Source organism: Rhinoderma darwinii, chromosome 10 (genome assembly GCF_050947455.1).
Source record: "Rhinoderma darwinii isolate aRhiDar2 chromosome 10, aRhiDar2.hap1, whole genome shotgun sequence".
NCBI lineage: Eukaryota > Metazoa > Chordata > Amphibia > Anura > Rhinodermatidae > Rhinoderma > Rhinoderma darwinii.
The window spans coordinates 52,106,386-52,126,618 of NC_134696.1; the positions used below are offsets into that span (position 1 = coordinate 52,106,386).

At 42.4% G+C, this 20,233-nt stretch overlaps 1 protein-coding gene across 1 annotated transcript in view; it reads right to left on the reverse strand.

Moving 5' to 3' along the window:
* The window catches only part of HSPBP1 (HSPA (Hsp70) binding protein 1), a 43,150-nt gene extending 24,485 nt beyond the window's left edge, over positions 1 to 18,665 (reverse strand). The window contains exons 1-4 of the mRNA XM_075838850.1: positions 18,494 to 18,665; positions 15,584 to 15,719; positions 3,294 to 3,474; positions 1,476 to 1,700 (exon numbers count right to left, since the gene is read on the reverse strand). Coding sequence (XP_075694965.1) covers positions 1,476 to 1,700; positions 3,294 to 3,474; positions 15,584 to 15,703 — 526 coding nt within the window. The 5' untranslated portion in view covers positions 15,704 to 15,719; positions 18,494 to 18,665. The remainder of the gene's footprint in view (positions 1 to 1,475; positions 1,701 to 3,293; positions 3,475 to 15,583; positions 15,720 to 18,493) is intronic.
* Between the last annotated feature and the right edge of the window lie 1,568 nt (positions 18,666 to 20,233).

Below are 20,233 nucleotides of genomic sequence, written 5' to 3' on the forward strand. Positions count from 1 at the left end.
TTAAAATAATAATAATAATAAATGCTGATCATTCCAATACAACTTTACACAACATATATAGAAACATATTAGCAGTTATTGTATCATTTTCCGGGTACTATACTTCTATCCCTGACATTAAAGAGTACCTGTCATTTCAGAATAAGTGTTTTCACTATTTCGGAGCATTATAGGACGTGTACCTATATTTTGTATCCCCTCTGATGGCTCGCTCTCTTTCTATGTCAGTTTTCTTTGACCTCAGCTCCAGAGGGGGAGGAGAATAACTGCTGTGATATCTCATATACACAGCACAAAGAGAAGAGGAGATCCTTCTACCCTATCTCTCACACCCAGAAGCAGCAGCAAGGAGGACATTACACAGCAGTAATGAGAAGTGTAGCTGTGAACCTAGAACTGGGATGAGATAGTAGAACACTTACGGCTTATTCAGACGAACGGGATATACGTCCGTGCAAAGCGCGTGATTTTCACGCGCGTCGCACGGACCTATATTAGTCTATGGGGCCGTGCAGACAGTCCGTGATTTTTACGCAGCGCGAGTCCGCAGCGAAACGACATGTCCGTTCTTTGAGCGTATTTCGCGCATCACGCACGCATTGAAGTCAATGGGTGCGTGAAAAACACGCATGTCTCACGGAAACACTTCCGTGGGACAAGCGTGATTCGCGCAACAACAGTGAAAAGGATGAATGAAAACAGAAAAGCACCACGTGCTTTTCTGTTTACAGACATCCAAACGGAGTGTCGTAATGATGGCGGCTGCGCGAAAAGCACGCAGCCGCGCATCATATGCTGATGCCACACGGAACTGTTAAGTGCCTTTTGCGCACGCAAAACGCGCACGCTCGTGTGAATCCGGCCTAAGGATGAATTCACACACTGCAGAATTGCTGCAGATTTATTGTGTGTATTCCCAACTGAAATTCTGCATCAGTTTACAGTACAATATATGGGGATTTGGTTTTAAAAACCCCATCCACATGAAGCAGAAAAAAAATCCATGCCGAATTAAGGGTATGATGTGGATTTTCTAATCATCAGCAGGTCAATTTTGTCATGGATTTTCACAGCAGATTTCACACTTTCCAATTCATAGGGTGAAATCTGCATGTAACGCATGCGGCTTTGCTTTGAAATCGGCCACGGAAAAAGTCAGTAGCAGCGTCTAACCCTAACCTGTGTCACTCTGTAGCAGCTCCCTCTTCCTCCTCCTCCCTCTACATAGACATCTACGGGCAGCAGATGTAACCTGGTCTCTCAGTGAGGCCAATAACCCATCTTTATCACTCGTGGTGGCATTGCTGGTAGCAACACACTACATCTCAGACTGTTTGTTATGGGCAACATTTCCATTTCACTTTTTATTAGACTCCATAGATGTGCCTTATAGCACAAGTCAGTTACTACCTCAGATCAATAAATCTTTTTTTATTTTGTTCGCTACATGTAAATGAAGCGTGAATAACACTTACAAGAAATTGCAAAAAGTGCCTTTATTCTGACGGTTTCACTGCTGTCAAGGTCCAGCAATTTCAAGAGTTTGTTGACAGCACAGAGGCTCAGTGCCGTCTCCTGAACGAAGGGCACATTTTGACTGCAAATGCCAATCAGGTCAGCGGCTCGCCAGCGAAGTTCAGCCTTAGGGTGACTCAAATAACGATTCAACATTAAGTCCATCCCACCCAGCTTACAGAAATCTGTGAAAAAGCAAAGGTCATCTTAAAATACATGTACATTTCATTAACATTAAAGATGCTCTGTCACCAGATTTTGCAACCCCTATCTGCTATTGCAGCAGATCGGCGCTGCAATGTAGATTACAGTAACGTTTTTATTTTTAAAAAACGAGCATTTTTGGCCAAGTTATGACCATTTTTGTATTTATGCAAATGAGGCTTACAAAAGTACAACTGGGCGTGTTTACAGTAAAAGTACAACTGGGCGTGTATTATGTGCGTACATCGGGGCGTGTTTACTTCTTTTACTAGCTGGGCGTTAGGAATGGGAGTGTATGATGCTGACGAATCAGCATCATCCACTTCTGTTCGTTAACACCCAGCTTCTGGCAGTACAGACACACAGCGTGTTCTCGAGAGATCACGCTGTGTCGTCACTCACAGGTCCTGCATCGTGTCGGACGAGCGAGGACACATCGGCACCAGAGGCTACAGTTGATTCTGCAGCAGCATCAGCGTTTGCAGGTAAGTAGCTACATCGACTTACCTGCAAACGCCGATGCTGCTGCAGAATCAACTGTAGCCTCTGGTGCCGATGTGTCCTCGCTCGTCCGACACGATGCAGGACCTGGGGCAGGAAGTGAGTGACGTCACAGCGTGATCTCTCGAGAACACGCTGGGTGTCTGCACTGCCAGAAGCTGGGCGTTCTGAAGAGAAGTGGATGATACTTCTCGTCAGAACGCCCAGCTAGTAAAAGAAGTAAACACGCCCCGATGTACGCACCTAATACACGCCCAGTTGGACTTTTGCAAGCCTCATTTGCATAAATACAAAAATGGTCATAACTTGGCCAAAAATGCTCGTTTTAAAAAAATAAAAACGTTACTCTTATCTACATTGCAGCGCCGATCTGCTGCAATAGCAGATAGGGGTTGCAAAATCTGGTGACAGAGCCTCTTTAAGTATTATGGGGTAAATAAATGTGAAACATATAAGGCCCCATGCACGCAAACGTATTTTTGCAGCCGCAATTCACCCGCAAATCTGCGGGTGAATTGTGGCCCCATTAATTTCAACGGGCCCATGCACACCACCGTGGTTTCCACGGTCCGTGAATGGCCCAGGAGCCTGGACCGCAAAAAGAATGGACTTGTCTTATTACGGCCTGTGGTCCAGGCTCATAGAAATGAATGCACGTGGCCATGTGCACGGCCCGCGATTTGCGGGTAACACTCCGCGGTCGTCCGACCCAAAAATCACGGCTGTGCCCATGGCTACGGTCATGTGCATGAGGCCTAAGGCTTTAATGACACAAGGACTTGGAAATATACAACATTTGTATAACTATTGTACTAGAAAGATCCACAACCAGTAAATACGGTAGTTGGAATGCCCCGATCAATGAACAATTTCCAGCATGTAACACATTTTAGTCACTAAAATTCTACAAGGAAATGTAGAAAATTTAGACTGTTCTCTCTTTTGTTTTTTTTATTGTAGGGACTTGAAGGGGGACTCCACGGAAAACAACAAACTCAGATTGGGTTGTGTTTCCAGAGACTTTCGACCTCATCCATATTAAGCCCACTCGACAAGATCATCATTTAGATTACCAGAAGCATTATCAAGATTTTCACACAGGTCTGCAAGAAACTCCAGTGCTCTCTCCTTCCGCTCATCCCCATCTTCACTTGTTTCACTGCTTAGTTGCTGCAGACATTCCTTCATTTGCTGAACTTCATCTGCCTGGCCGGAAAACGCACTATTCATAGCTTCTTGTAGCCATTGTTTTCTCTAACACGGGGTTAAACAGAAGAAATGAAATTTCGATTACATTATTGACAGGCAAAGAGAAAGATCGGAGGAGAGATTTCAAACCGGTGAAAAGGAACAGTTGGGTAGTTGCCCATGGGAACCAATCAGATTTCACCTCTCATTTTTCAGTGGCCTTTTGGAAAATGAAACCCGCAACCTGATTGGTTGCCATGGGCAACTACTCCACTTTTCCTTTGCGCCAGTTTTCCTAAATGTCACGCTATGACTGGATATAAGGGTATACATATTTATTTTTTTTCCATATAAATCAGGGGTCTCAAACTCGGCCGGGTAAATAATTTTGACGTTGACGGGCCGTATTACTTTCAAATTTGATACAATACAAAATTATTTGTTAATCAATTACTTATTTGAACTACTATAATAATACTACATTACTATAACAATACTACATTACTATAATAATACTACATAAATATAATAAAACTACATTACTATAACAATACATTACTATAACAATACTACATTACTATAATAATACCATTCGGTTTAAACTTTCATTAATTTTGCGTGTTTACTCCACGTGCTTATTAAAACAATCCCGTTTTACAGTTTAAGTGCCGCTAAATGCAGTCTGGCGGCTCAATTGGCAGACACAAGAATGTCAAGATTGTGCATCTCTTTTTTCGATAGTGCCACAGTACCCTCTGTAGATAAGGACACAGTATATCGTGCCCCAACCCCCCCCCCCCACACAGACACACACACACACACCACAGTAGCTCCATTGTGGAATCCCCAGCCAGAGCGTTGCGGATGCTTTGGTTGGGGATGCCTCTTCTGGAGGAGCCCTTGACGTCACTGTCGATAGACAGTGGCATCAGGGGATCCTCCTGCACCGGAATGTGATGTCCGGGGCAACACCTGAGCCGGAGTCCCAGAGCAGAGCACTAATACAGGCTCTGCTCTGGTACTCTGGGGAAGCCATTGACATCACTGTCCATATATGGACAGCGATGTCAGGGGCAAACCCAGAGCCGGAGTTCCAGGCAGAGCGCTACTAGCCTGGGACTCCAGCTCTGCGCCCGACACCATTGTCCATATATGGACAGTGATGTCAGGGGCTTCCCCAGAGCCAGAGCAAAGTAGCTTCTAGCACTCGGACACTCCTCCTTCGGCCTGCTCTCTTCTCCCCTAAGGGATATACGGTGCCCCGCAGGCTGCAGGTGACAGCCTATGGGGCCGCATACTGCCTGTGGGCCACGTGTTTGAGACCCCTGATATAAATGGTGCATTAGAAAAAAAATTATTTATTTTCTTACCAATGCATGATCATTAAAACTTTACGGCCCTTTAGCCACTGGGCCGCTCCTGTATGGCGATGGGCATATGTAAACATTGTGGCCACGGCTCAGTCTGCATATACATGAGACTACGTACAGAGCCTTCTATACAGCAGTCATGTGACTTCCTGCTGCACCAGATCTTGTTCTTCTAGCAGTCCCATGACTTAGGCCTTACACGAGCGCGCCTGATTTGTGTCTACAAAAAAAGGGCAGTTTTTCATGCATATGCCTTTCCGTATTGTGTCAGTGTGGTTTCTGGGTGTCATCCGTTTTTCTCGTCCACGTTTCTTTTCTGCAAGCACTTCCTGGTTTTATATTTATCTCTGCATTTCTTTAGCAACTGATGTGTGAAAAATGGACAGAACACGGATGTTGTTCGTGCTGTCCATTTTTTTCATGCACCGATAGACTTCAATGAGTGTGATCCACAAATACGCCCCAGAATAGGACATGCATGGCGTTTTATGCAGCAGGCACACGCTCTGTGAAAAAAAACATGGTTCTGTGAATAGCCCCATTGACTTGCATTGGTCAGTGTGCTGTCCGTTATTTAAACAGACAGCACACGGACATAGCATAAGGTCTAAGTAATGTATCCGCCGTTTGCAAAGCTCTATACAGTAAATGTATAAAAAAGGGCAAGTATGGTCTGGAGGCAAAAAAGTTTTAATACCAAATCAATTGCTAGAAAGTAACAATTGCATTCTTGTAAAATATGCTAACATAATTTTGGGCAATAATGTCCTTATAACAATCCGACCAAAATCTTATGAAAATTAGTAAAAACAAAAAAAAACAAAAACACTTTGATAGGGAAACATGGAGATTCCCTTTATTTCACAGCCATATACACCATGGCCGAAAGGTAGAAATGACTGCACAGTCACAGTGGTCTGCCTCCTCCACTATCTGGGGCAAATAAAAAAAGGAGTTGGCAAGTTTAAGTTATTCAGCGCTTACAGCATGGCACTACAAGTCCCAGAACTCCCCAATGATTGCAAAAAAAATATGCAAGGAAGAGTGCAAAACAAGCGGATAACATTATGCAACCTTAGAAGACTTGTAAGCCATTCAGTGAAATTCTCATTATATTAATAACGGACTAGAGGGATGCAGATTTAGCGCAGCTTCATCAAGCAGATATTCCCGGTACCAGACACCAACTAATTACTGTACTTTGAATAAAATAAAAAAAAACGATGAACTAAATGAAGATTACGGTGTGCTTCACTGATCATCCGGAGAGCCTAAGGATAGACTATTAAGGCATTGTAGGCCTAGTTGCTGCAGCAATGTTCTCCCGGATCAGAAACCACGCCGGAGTGATTAATCATAGAGGTAGCACAAGGATCCTTAGCGCTTTCAGTGCTGTTTATATAGACGTACACTGGTTTCCATCACCACCATCTAAAACCAGAAATTGTAAAAATGCTTCTGCAGGGCAAGCACTTTCCTGGTCACCATCACAGGGCAGCATGTAAAGTGAGGGCACTAATCTGTGCTCCTGGTAGCATACCATTATATGACATAATGCCACTGTATCAGAGTAGAAGACGAAACACACCAGATGGCCAGTTTACCCGTACCATATAAAAGAGAAGGGTGGGACTGCCTTATTTCCCTAAATACATTTTGAAAAACGTATATTAAATACTTTAAAAAAAAATAATAATATATATTATATAAAATAAATGCATACAGAGTGTACAGTGCAAGATGTTTCTCTCTATAAGGCACACTGTTTTTCTTCTCCGTTTAGCATGTACGTCAGGAAAGTTCCCAACATACGCGCTAAACATGTCCGTAGGACTTCATTGGCAAATGCAGGCCAAAAGAGTGTATGTTTGGTCACCGTCTGGCCGGTATACATCAGTATACTGCAAAAAAATATATAGTATGGAATAGTATAGTAGACCACACTATTCCATAGTATCCTGTGATAAAATGTCAGCGTTAAGTGGTTACCATGTTAGCCTATTGGTGGTGGATGCCAATGTATGGTATTCGTTTAATGGATAAGTCAGGGGCTTTTCAATAACGCTTCATGATGTATACGTTAAATGGATGGTATTATAGCCTACGGGCTAATAGTGGTATCTGTCACACGTAGGCTATAATGGCATCGGAGACGTCATAAAAAAGCTTGCATGCTACGCTTGTCCCGTAACCGCCATTCACTATGGGAGTTAGGGAAACAGCGTAACTCAGCAAGTTACACTGTTTCAGCAACTCCACATGCAACCAAGTGGCCGCTGGTTCAAGTCCCCTAGGGGAACTAATAAAATGTGTAAAAAAAAAACAAAAAAAAAACAAAAAAAAAAACAGGTTAGATACATTTTCTGGAGTGTAAAAAAAAAAAAAAGAATATTAAAAGTTAAAAAACAAAAAAAACAAACAAACCCCTTTTCCCATTTTTTCCCCCAAGCACAATGTAAAAAATAAAATAATTTGGTATCGCTGCGTCTGCAAAAGTCTGATCTAGTACGATATAGCATTATTTAACTCACACGGTGAGTTTAAAAATTGAAAACATCAAAATAGTCACCTTTCGCACTTAAAAAATTAAATTAAAAAAAATAAAAAATAAAAAAGGGATAAAAAAAACAAACATATGTACCAATAAAATTACAGCTCCTCCCACAAAAAAATAAGCCCTCACACCGCTCAAATCGATGAAAAAAATATATTAAAAAAAAAAAAAAAAAATTTATGGCTCTCAGAATGTGGTAAAACAGAATAAAGAATTTTTTAACAAAGACGTTTGTTTCTATTTTCTGTGGTCAAACACCTGGGTGCGTCTTATGGTCCAAAAAATACGGTGTGTTTATATATATATATATATATATATATACATACACACACACACACACACAGGCTCATTTCCTTGCTAGCGGCGGACGTCGCAGCACAGCGTAGCTCCTGTTGTTCATACTAAACACAATCCGACTGCTCAAAACGTCACATTGTCTAAGTCTGTGGATTACAAATAGAATTTTTGGAGTGCCAGGTTTTCTTCCAAAATACTACAGAGTTGAACCCTACCTGAGCACCCCTCTATACCGAGTGCCGTGGTTTCTTCGATATATATATACACACACACACACACACACACACACACACTATTTGCTGTTCCGTCCCCCCCAAAAAAAATTAAATAAATTATATGTACCTCAGAATGGTACCAATAAAAATTAAAAAACTATCCTGCAAAAAACAAGCCCCCATATGGCTACGCCAATAAAAAATGCAGTGACACAAAAAGGACTTATTTCCATGAAACATGTTTTTATGGTGCAAAAGTACTGAATCATAAATAAAAAAAACTTCAGGTATAGCTATTTTAGTAAACACCTGTATTCCACATGAAACAACAATTCTGGAACATATGTTCTAGAACTCTTCGATGTTCCGTTGCTCTGTTAGAAATGTAGGAATAAATTGACAAATGGGAGTTACCATTCCCCTTATAAAGGGGTGTGTCACTACAGTTTCACTATGTCAGCACTGATTGGACATTGTCAGTCTGTGTAGGGACACACCCCCAAATGGTAACACCCAGTTGTCAACGTTTTCATAAATTTCTAGGAGGAATAACAGAGGAACAGCACAACATAGAGTCCTAAGAAAAGATGTTCCAGGACAGTTGTTTTATGGAGAATACAATTATTTCCTAAAACGCACGTCAGGAGAGGTGACAGGTCCTCTAACTGTCTATGCAGGGGATTTAAAACTCCGGTTTTAAAAAATACAATGCTCTGAACACTGTAAGAAGAAATTAAGCTGCATAGAACTTTGAACCGATTTCGAATAAAATAACAAAGTCGTGGACAATCACTTTAAGGGAACAATTCCAATAATAACATTAGATTATAGAATGGTTACTTATGCAATTCCCTATATATTCTCATAGACTTGCCACAGCTGAACTCATGCTATAAAAAATTACTTTCCTTGTTACGTTTAACCAACGATAAAAAAAATATATAAAACCACATAGCGTAATAAAGAAAAATGACAAGGGTTGCTATAGCAGTGAGACCCGAGTGGAATTGAGGAGAATGAAGGATTAAATCTCCTCAGAACAGACGGCAGCTCTGCACAGTCAAAGAAATTGCAGGCAAACGGGATGTAGCACATGGATAAGACGCAAAGCCATTGTAAACATAATTCCTATTTAAATTCTAAATGGAGGATGGCCAGAACAGAGCATTAACATAATACCCATTCTGGCTGAAATCCTGAACGGACTACCTAATGCAGTCATGATTAATATTTACAAACTGCCAGATCCAACCTTGGAATAAACTCCTTCTACTGAAACTAAAAGGTTCCACCCTCCCGAAAGTACAAACACAAAACCAGCACCATTAATCCAGACGCTAGAATACCAAATTAGGTTTTCACTGACCTTTACACCTCTTGCACACGACCGAGTTGGGGCTGTGAAAAACAGTCTGTGTGTCGGACGGGTTTCCCGGCCCGACCGCGCTACAGGTGAACGGGACTTCTGCCATTATAGACATTTATGTTGCTAGGAGTCTCTGGCTCCTCACAGAACTGCTGTTCCATACAGTGTCATTTTGGCCTCATGCCAAATAATTAGGCCTCATGCATACTTCCGTTGCCCGTTGTACGGCCGGTAATGACGGATCCGTGAAACACAGACCGCACACGGATGGATTCCGTGTGCAGTCCGTTGTTACAATGGACCAAATGAATTAAATGGCCGAGATTGTTCCTTCAAAAACGGACAGGAGTAGGACCTGTCCTATATTTGTCGGAACGGCCACACAGTTCTGTTACAACAACGGAAGCGTGCATGGCCCCATAAAAATGTGTAAAAAACAGATAGCGCGCTGAAGAAAATAACTGAAGTGGGCATGAGGCCTTAGAAATACTTATGCCAAAAATTCCAATGAAAAAAAATAATTATAAACTGCTTATTGGAAACTGGTGACCCCTATTATTATTACTATTTTGTTCGTATTAGACTGGACTGTACAAAACCGGATTAGCTGGTGCCGAATGCATTGAGCAGGATGTGGTCTCTGAAAGTTCTTAAAGGGACAGCGCCGTGTGCTCCTCCTACATCAGGTTCTGTTAACATAGAGCAATGTGGGAGAATACATACAACAGCCTGCAATAGGGAGGGGGGGCTAGCTGTAATTAGTGGAAAAGAATGGGGGCTGCAGTGACTACTGGGGTGGAGGGACTGCTGGGACAACTGGGAAACTGAGAGGGAAGAGCGTGGGACACAATTCTACAGCTAGAGGGCAAGACTGCTAAAACTACCAGGGGGAGTTCTATTCGAACAACTAGGCGGGCAAAACCTCAAGTGACGTGAAAGAATGGGCTTGTACATCCTGGATTGCAGTGCGGACCAGGCCTTACGAAGTGTCACAATGGACTCCTAAACCTGGGAGAGATTTAATAATGTATTAGAGAAATGTATAAATTGAAATTCCCTGATATGTAACACAAGTTGTTTCCTTTGGCTCGGATCACGACACATTAAATCCTATGTCAGAAGTATTAAAAACAGTAAGCAGAAGAATACTGCAACGTTCCCATACGTTCCTATAGGGCAGGTATAGTGCACTCTTTTGGCATATGTTTAGCAGGATTTTGCAGGTCTTTTTGTGGGTCATGAAAAGGCAGACAGGGCTTAAGCTTGCACAATAGAATAAAAGAATCTGTGGCTCCTGCATCCACTATATATTTCCAGTACAGAATGTTAATTTTTTTTTTAAGGTGAACCTAGTCTTAGCAATGCACCCCTTAAATTCAAGGTGGCAAAATGCCCATGCGTATCCAGCACATCACAGTTCCTGACACACCTCTGCTAGATAACACATGTGGAATTGTTATTTATGCAGTTTCCTAGCATATTCTCATTCATTAATCCCAAAGCAGAAGATTTATTTTAATGCTTTTTTCTCCCATGACATCAGAGATAGCTATGGCTACAAATACTAGTCTAAAGCTGGCCAAGAGATTCTGGTCAGTGGGATCCACCTATAATTTCATGTGTATGGTGACTGGCAGACGCCCATCCGGATGTCTGCTATTAATAGAAAAAGACAGGTTGGCTTCCCCAAGAGGAGAGCTGTCCGTGATGTCTTGTGATCCATTATTCTATTCTCACCATGGAAATTACACACCCAATAGCTGACCCAAAACAGGTATGTTTCTGGTGGATTCAGGGCGATAACTATGGGGCAGGTTTCATACGCCAGTCTTAATATCCAAATCGCTAGCCTAAGAGCAACACATTTATTAAAAGGTATGATTGCCAAATTGCAACTTTTTTTATGCCAGAATTCTGGGATAACCTTAGTATTAGGTTTGTGGCCTTGTCAGTGTTTTTGGGGTCAGAAGAGTTAGTAGATTTTTTTTTCTAGAGATTTCTCTATATGTCTCCAAAAAAAAAAAACACCTGTACAAAACCTTCCTATCTGACCATCTTAGTAGTTGGAAACAGTGAGCAGGAGCCAAAGGGGCACAGTGCTTTAGTAGCGATCAACATTGATCACAATTGTGATACCCCTGTCAATCAGACATTGGTGGCATATCCTAGCCAAATGTATTTAATCTCTTTGGGCTATATTCACATGACAGTGAAAAACGGCTGTGTGATGGCCGTTTTTCTAACGGCGGTTACACGGCCGTTTTCAGAACAATGAAGTTCTATGGGTGTATTCACATGGCCGTGTTAACGGCCCGTGAATATTGGCCGTCAAAAAAATAGGACACGTCCTATTTTTGCCCGTTTTCACAGGCAGACGGCTCCCATAGAAGTCAAAGGATCAGTTTTTACCAACCGTTTTTTAGGAAACAATCCTTGTAACGGCCGGTAAAAACTGATCCTGGCTGAGGACTCCCCGCACACAGCGCTACTTTGAGCGCTAAGCTCGGGGAAGCCCCTGTCAGCATTGTCCATATAAGGACAGTGAAGTCAGGGCTCTCAACTATGGCGTCCCCGGCCAGAGAAACGCAAGATCTCTGGCCGGGGACTTCAATCTTTTAGACAGCACCCCTCCATTTAGATAGCACCCTCCTGCTTGATAGCACCCCCATAGATATCGCCACTGTAGCTTCCTGTAGGAGCGGAATCCCCGGCGCCCAGACCCCGCTCTGGCAGAAGCCCCCCCACCGGCCTCATGATCCATATATTGACAGTAACGTCAAGGTATTACTCCTGGGGCGGATTAAATCCCCGGCACCCGGAATCCCCGGACTCTGCTCCTGGAGAAGCCCACGGCGTCACGATCCATATATGGACAGTGACATCAAGGTATTACTCCTGGAGTGGAATCCCCGGCCCGCTCTGGCAGGGGATTCCGGTCTCCTGATGCCACTGTCCATATATGGACAAAGACTTCAGGGGCTCCGACTATGAGGAATCACCGGCCAGAGGAATACCGCTCCTACAGTGAGCTAGTGGTGCTATCTACAGGGGAGGAGGGTTGTATCTACAAGGGGGGGGGGGGTGGTATCTAGAACGGGGTGGCACTATCTACAAGGAACATTGGCGCTACCTACATGGGCACTATGTGGGAACTGTCTACAGGGATATTGCGGCACTGTCTATGTGGTGTTTTCAGGGGGTTGGGACGGAAAAAAAACAAAAACGAAAAAAGAAATCCATTATTTAAAAAAAATAAAAATTACGGCCATGAAAATTGGATGGCAAACGGATGACAAATGGCCATTAAAAAACGGACAGGCAGATTGGAAATGGACGAAAATTTGGAGATACACTGAAAAACAGTTGATCAGATTTTAATGGCCATTTTTTCGTCGTGTGAATGTAGCATTAGTGAGATAGCTCATCTATGTCTGGGTTGGTTAAATCCCAGGATTTCTTTAGGCACCTAAGGCTACATTCACACGACAGTGAAAAACGGCCGTGTGATAGTGCCCACATAGTACCACAGTGCAAACAGTGCCACAGTGCCCACTGTAGATAGCGCCACAGTGACCACAGTGCCCATTGTAGATAGTGCCAGAGCCCACAAAGTGCCACAGTGCCCATGTAAATAGCGCCAGTGTCCCACGTAGATAGTGCCACATTGACCATGTAGGTAGCGCCAGTGTCCCCTGTTGATAGTGCCACCCGCCTCATATAGCATCCCCCCTGTAGATAGCACACCCCCTTGTAGATAGCACGCCCCTCCCCTGTAGATAGCGCCACTGTAGGAGCGGGATCTCTCTGGCTGGGGATTCCTCATAACGAATCCCCTGCCAGAGCCGGCCGGGGATTCCGCTCCTTGATGTCACGGTCTATATATGGATAGTCAAAACAAGAAGTAGAAAAGAGAGACAGCATTCCAAACAGATGTCGTCAGAAAAGTGGATTTATTCTCCCATCAGTAAACAGTGCAACGTTTCAGCTGCTCAATGCAGTCTTTGTCAAGCATTGAGCAGCTGAAACGTTGCCCTGTTTACTGTAATGATGGGAGAATAAATCCACTTGTCTGACGACATCTGTTTGGAGTGCTGTCTCTCTTTTCTACTTCTTGTTTGGACATTGTGGGATTTAAAAGTCAGATCCCTGGAGGTCGGCACCCATCTGGGCCCTGGAGGCTTCGTTTGTTCTGCTGTGCTGCCCGCACTCTCTTTCCTCCATATATGGATAGTCACGCTGGGGGCTTCTCCAGGAGCCGAATCCTCTGCCAGAGCGGGCCGGGGATTCCACTCCAGGAGTAATACCTTGACGTCACTGTCCATATATGAATAGTGACGCCGGGGGCTTCTCCAGGAGCGGAATCCCTTGCCAGAGCGGGGTCTGACCACCGGGTATTCCGCACCTACAGGAAGCTACAGTGGCGCTACTTACGGGAGGTTTGCTATTTTCAGGCAGGGGGGGTGCTATTTACATGGAGGGGTGCTATCTACAAGAATGAAGTCCCTGGCCAGAGATCTTGCGATGCTCAGGCCGGGGATTCCATTGTTGAAAGCCCGACATCACTGTCCTTATATGGACAGTAACGTCAAGGGCTTCCCCGGGCTCAGTGCTCAAAGTAGCGCCGTATGCAGGGAGTCCTCAGCCAGGATCAGTTTTTACCGGCCATTACAAGGATTGTTTCCTAAAAAACGTCCGGTAAAAACTGATCCATTGACTTCTATGGGAGCCGTCTGGCCGTGAAAACGGACAAAAATAGGACATGTCGTATTTTCTGACGGCCAATATTCAGAGGCCGGTAAAAAAAAACAGCCATGTGAATACACCCATAGAACCTCATAGTTCTGAAAACGGCCGTGTGACCGCCATTAGAAAAACGGCCATCACACGGCCGTTTTTCACTGTCGTGTCAATGTAGCCTTAGTTGTTTACTACTTTGTCTATAAAAGTTGTTATTACTGGACAACTAAAATATCGATGTTATTTCAATGCTGTGCACCCTGAAACAGTTCAATACCGTGAATTCATGTATTTCAATACCAAGCTGTGGGACCGCTTTTCACAGGCTTCCATTCATCGGTTCCATTCGACTATGATATTTTTTCCACGGAAAAAACAAACTTTACAGAATGGAAACAAACGGCTTTCCGTTCATCGGTTTCTCCGACGGAAAGTTCACACGGAACCGATGAATGGAAACCGACGCTGATGTGAACATATTGTAATACATGAATTTAGTGACAAACATGATGGGATACAGCCGGCGGTTCACTTATGAGCGGCAGCGCCAGCCCTCAAGACAGAGAAAATGGCGCACGCACTGCACAGCGCCCCCATGTTCTCTGTCTTCAGTGCCTGACGCTCATTGGTGCACCGCCGGCCGTATCATATCATGCTGATCACGCGGGCACAGCAGGTGTGCCAAACGATCACAAACTGAGAAATTTCTGTAATACACAGCCGCAGCCCCGCTCTAACAGAAACCTCTGATCTCCACCGAGATCCCTTTGAATGCCGTGATCAAAGCTGACCACAGAATTCAAAGGGAAAATGAGAAAGGGGGACCCCTTAATCGCATGACAGCGAATCCCTTATATGGACAGAAAGCCCAGGGTCCATTGATGGACCCCAGGGCTGTCTGACCATACTTAGGTATGCCCTAACAACTGCCTGTGTACTATTGGTATATAGATATATGCCAGTATATTTCTAAAAAAACAAAGAAAAAAAACCATGTTAAATAAAAACAAAATCTGTAAAAATACATAAATGCAAGTTTTTTTTTTACAATAAACATTAAAATGTAAGTCCCAATACACAAAATAATATATATGTATTTGGTATCTTCGTAACCATAAAAATCTGCACAACACATTTATAGCGTCATTTATGATGTAGAAAAAAAAAAAAGGGAAAGAAAAACTGCTTTTTTTTCTGCACTTTTGCCAAAATATTAATTTATATAGATTGAACAATAATGTAAATGTACCAAAAAACAAAAGTCTCATACAGCTGTGTTGAGCAAAAAAAAAATTTTTAAGTTATAAACCCCATCATGTACCTCACACATTAACCCAATGTTACCCATTATGATTGTGAGGTACACGATGGGGTTAATTACTATTAATGTGAGGCACATGGAGGTTCAAAAGTCATAACACCTCGTGCCTTACATTAATAAGTGACCCCCATCATTTCCCTCACATAATAGCAAAATTGGGGAATAGAAGGAATTTTTATTTTTGTGTTTTTTTTTTATTGTTGGCAAAGTATCGCTTTGGTATAGAAAATCGCAATACTACATAAATAAAATATCAGTATAGTAGTCCAAATTCTGGCATCGTGACAACCCTAAAGCACTTCACAAGATTTGTACCTCTTCTGACATCTGTCCAGTTTGGTGTGTACTGGATGATCCTGTTCCGGATTCAATGGCCATATGCAGCAAGCCCTGAAGACTGTGCGGATGTTGTCTGTCTTCTTCTTCATCAGCCATGATAATTTTCCACCGTCTGCCATAGAAGAAACATTTTAAATGCAAGATTCAATATATTGGCAAATCTTAAAAATAAATTATAATATAAAAACATGATGTTTTTCCAATTCATAGCAGACCAAGGCTCCAAGCGCCACACATTTTTTAAAAGAACTATTCACTAATCTTCATGTTGGGGCACACATCACATGGAATAAACCCAATTACATATGACAGAAGGGCTAAAAAGATGATAAATAAGGGTTTGCCAATAAAATAGCTAAGAAATATGGGCCGCTCAGGGGTTAGCACTGTCACCCTGCAGCACTGGAGACCTGAATGTGAATCCCACCAAGTGCAACATCTGCAGGGAGTTTGTATATGCCCCGGGGGTTTATGTGGGTTTCCTTTGGGTACTCCAGTTTTCTCCCACGCTCCAACAACCCACGAATAGGTAATTTTTTTCCTATAAAATATGAAAGTGTGCGTGTATGCGAGATTGGGAAATGAAAGGACAGGGACTGATGACAATTCTGTGTATAGCTCTGCGAAATATGTTGTCGCTATATATGGAATGTGAATAAAAAACCTAAAACATTGTATCCAAAAATAAACTGGTGTACAGTATGTATTTGGCAACATTTATGTATAAATCATATAGCGCCATTATTTATGTGTACAGTATATGACAGCATTATTTGTGTGCACAGTATGTGACGCCATTATTTATGTTCACAGTATATGATGGTATTTATGTATACATTATATATAAACATTATTTATGTGTACAGTATATGATGTCATTATTTGTGTACAGTATATGGTGGTATTTATGTATACATTCTATAGTGGCATTATTTGTGTGTACAATATATTATATATAATAATTTAGGTGTACAGTATATGACGGTATTATTTAGTTGTACAGTATATGACGGTATTATTTAGGTGTACAGTATATGACGGTATTATTTAGTTGTACAGTATATGATGGCATATACTTATATGACATGTAATATACATGTTGATTTTTAAGTTGGAAACTACAAAGAATCATTTAGCTTCAATTATTTTCTATTTGGGTGACAAAGACACCAAGTGATTTATTTTTATTTATTTTTAGCCTGGAGCTCTGCATTGTGATCCTGACTTTTACCATCCCACTGTCAGGATCTTTCCATGATATTGCATAGTATTAGGTAGTCCACATCTTATGGCAGAGTGTGTGATGAACTTAGGGTCCATCTAATACTGATCACATCTGTACAGAGACACGCGACCCCATCTCAGCCGAGCCGTCAGTTCAGCTGAACTGATGGAAATCGGCTGAGACAGAACGATACAGCTTCTACGTATACAGAATAGATAGATGCTGTATTGTAAAAAGTAAAACATTTTATTTTTAACCCCTTCCCGACATTTGACGTATACCTACGTCATAGCCGGGCAGGGGGGGGGGGGGGAGTAAAGAGCGGGCTCACGGGCTGAGCCCACTCCATACAACGCGGGTGTATGTTATAGCCGACACTACACAGTAAGGAGCAGGATCCCGCTTGGTTAACCCATTAAATGCTGTGGTCAATAGTGACCGCAGCATTTAAATCTTTAGAAAGAGGGGGGCGACCCCCTCTAACAGCTCATCAGCCCCCCGCAATGCAATCGCGGGGTCCTGATCATGCTATGGCAGTCTGTGGGCCTAATGAAGGCCCTCAGGTCTGCCATCATTGTGCTCCTATGAAGCTCTGCCTCTGGCAGGGCTTTATATACTGCGATACATTACTATTACAGTGATTACTGGTTCAAGTCCCCTAGGTGGACTAATAAAAAAAGTCAAAATCAGTCAAATAATGTTTTTTTATTTTTATGTACAAAAAATATATATATTAAAAGTTTAAAACAAAACCCCTTTGCATATTTTCCCCCTAAAGCATTGTAAATAAACATAATGGATATCGCCGCATCCGTAAAACTGTGTGCACCGTAAAAAATTAGTAAATGTAAAAACACCAGAAGCGCTGTTTTTTGGTTAACTCATCTCCTATGCAAATAGAATAAAGTGATCAAAACCTCGCATGTACCCCAAAACTGTACCAATAAAAACTACAGCTTACCCCACAAAAAATATTGCAGATTTTTTCATTTTCTACCCCACAAATATCTCTTTCCCCGTTTCCTAGTACATTATATGGTACAATAATGGTGCCATGATAAACTACAACTCGTCCCGCAAAAATCAAGCCTTCATAGGACTATATTGAGATAACATTAAAAAAAAGTTGGCTTTTGGAAGGTGGGGAGGAAAAAATTGAACATCTGAAAAATGGCTGCGACTAGAAGGGGTTAATAAAAGTCAATTTAAAAATCGCATAAGAACACAAAATACATTCATTTAATTAAAAAAATGTACCATTTATAAGAGGCACATAGGGAAGAAAGCCATTATATACTGTCCACCCTCCCTTATATAAAACAGCAGGTCCAATCAGATCAATAGCCATGTTCTATTGGAAAGAAAACTACAGCTCCCAGAATACGCTGCGAAAAGACACAAACTACATCCGGGTAATCACGATTGCAGGCACGGCACAGTGATGCGAAGTATAAGAACAGACTCAGGCTGCTGCCCAAGAACAGAAACCCATATATCTCGGGGTGCCCTATGGCTTAGCAATTACACGCTGCAAGAACCGAGCATGCCGGGACTTGTAGTTCCAGACCTGTTGCCTACTTTATTTTGACAGGCAGCAGCAAGAATGCTCTGAGTGCGTTATATGAGATAATAACGTAACATGTGCCGGATCACACGCCTACCTGTAGTCAACAGGAGCGATCCTGCCTGGTCCTTGACTGTACTTCCAATGCACCGCTATGTACTGCCCGCACAAGCGCGTCTCCTCCTCAGCCTCTGCACGTTATATTATATAGAGCTCTGAGCACATCCAGGCTCTTCCAGAAGCTTCTTCCTCTTTCCGCCCTTGCAGGTTGCTATACACGGCATATACAGCGCGCCACCTAGTGGTCAAGCTGCTTCCTCGCCAACAGGTCAAAATAGGTTGACTTTACATAGTATAGGAATACAATTATATGCAAGCACACCAACTAAATAAATTAATAAATGTATGTAGGTATATATATATATATTTTATTCTTTTTGCTTTGACATTTGTCGCCTATAATAAGGTAGAAGAACTTGAACACCTCCTTATAGTATTCCAATAAACTCCAGGTTCCAGCTCTTACTTCTAGACGTTTTAGAAAATAAAAGCAGTAATCTGATTGGTTGATTTTGTCAAATATTCTACTTTTCCCTTTAACCTCATCCCGCCGCAGCCAGTTTATATATATATATATATATATATATATATATATATATATATATATATATATATATATATATATATATATATGTATTTTTTTTCTATCTTCAGGGGCCCCTCTAGCACTACCTACATGGACACTGGCCTTATCTACAAGGAAAGGTGTGTGGCACTATCTACAGGGGGCACTGTGGCACCATTTACAGGGGACCCAGTGTCACTATCTACATGGGTACTGTGGCCTTATCTATGGGGCACTGCCTACAGGTGACATTGTTGCACTATCTACAAGGGGCACTGAGTGTGGCACTATCTACAAGGGGCACTGAGTGTGGCTCTATCTACAAGGGGCACTGAGTGTGGCACTATCTACAAGGGGCACTGAGTGGGGCACTATCTACGCTGGTTTTTTATGCAACCAGTAGGGATCAGCACAGATCCACTAACCTAGCAATTTTTTTTTATTACAGCTTGTAATATAAAGGGCTCGGCTGGTGGATAAGTGCAGACCAATACTCGTAGCGTAAAAACCAGAAGGTAGCAGGAGTATGGCGAAAATAACTCGGTTTGACACGTGTGCGTTTGGAAAATACTATGTTTGCCCCTGAGGCAACTACTCCAATTTTCCTTTGCACCAGTTATGATAAATCTCCCTCAGTTGCTGCTGAGAGAGGCTACATAATGAATGATGGGGCAAGGAGCTGATACAGCGGCTGTGGGCGGCAATGATGTGCCTGAATTAATACAACTATGGAGTTTATTGGTGTGAGCGCCTAAAAGCTTTGTTTACATTAGACTGTAGAGAGTAGATAATGCAGTCCTATGTAAAACCACAAATGTATTTGGCAAAATAGTCCTGTTCTGACGTCCTGTCGGAGCTTTCCGTCAGAACGGAATCCTGACTGAAACAAACCATAGGTTTCCGTTTGCATCACCATTGATTTCAATGGTGACGGATCCGGTGCAAATGGTTTGCGTTTTTGTCTCCGTTGTGCAAGGGTACCGTCATTTTGACGGAAGCAATTATGACGGTAATTTGATGGTATTGATTTCGTCAAAACGACGGAAGCCTTGCACAACGGAGACAAACGGAAACCATTTGCATCGGATCCGTCACCATTGAAATCAATGGTCATGCAAACCTATGGTTTCCGTTTGTTCGTCAGGGTTCCGTTTATTGGTTCCCCTGATGGAAAGCTCCAATAAAACGCCTGAACGGAGCCCTGGCGCAGAC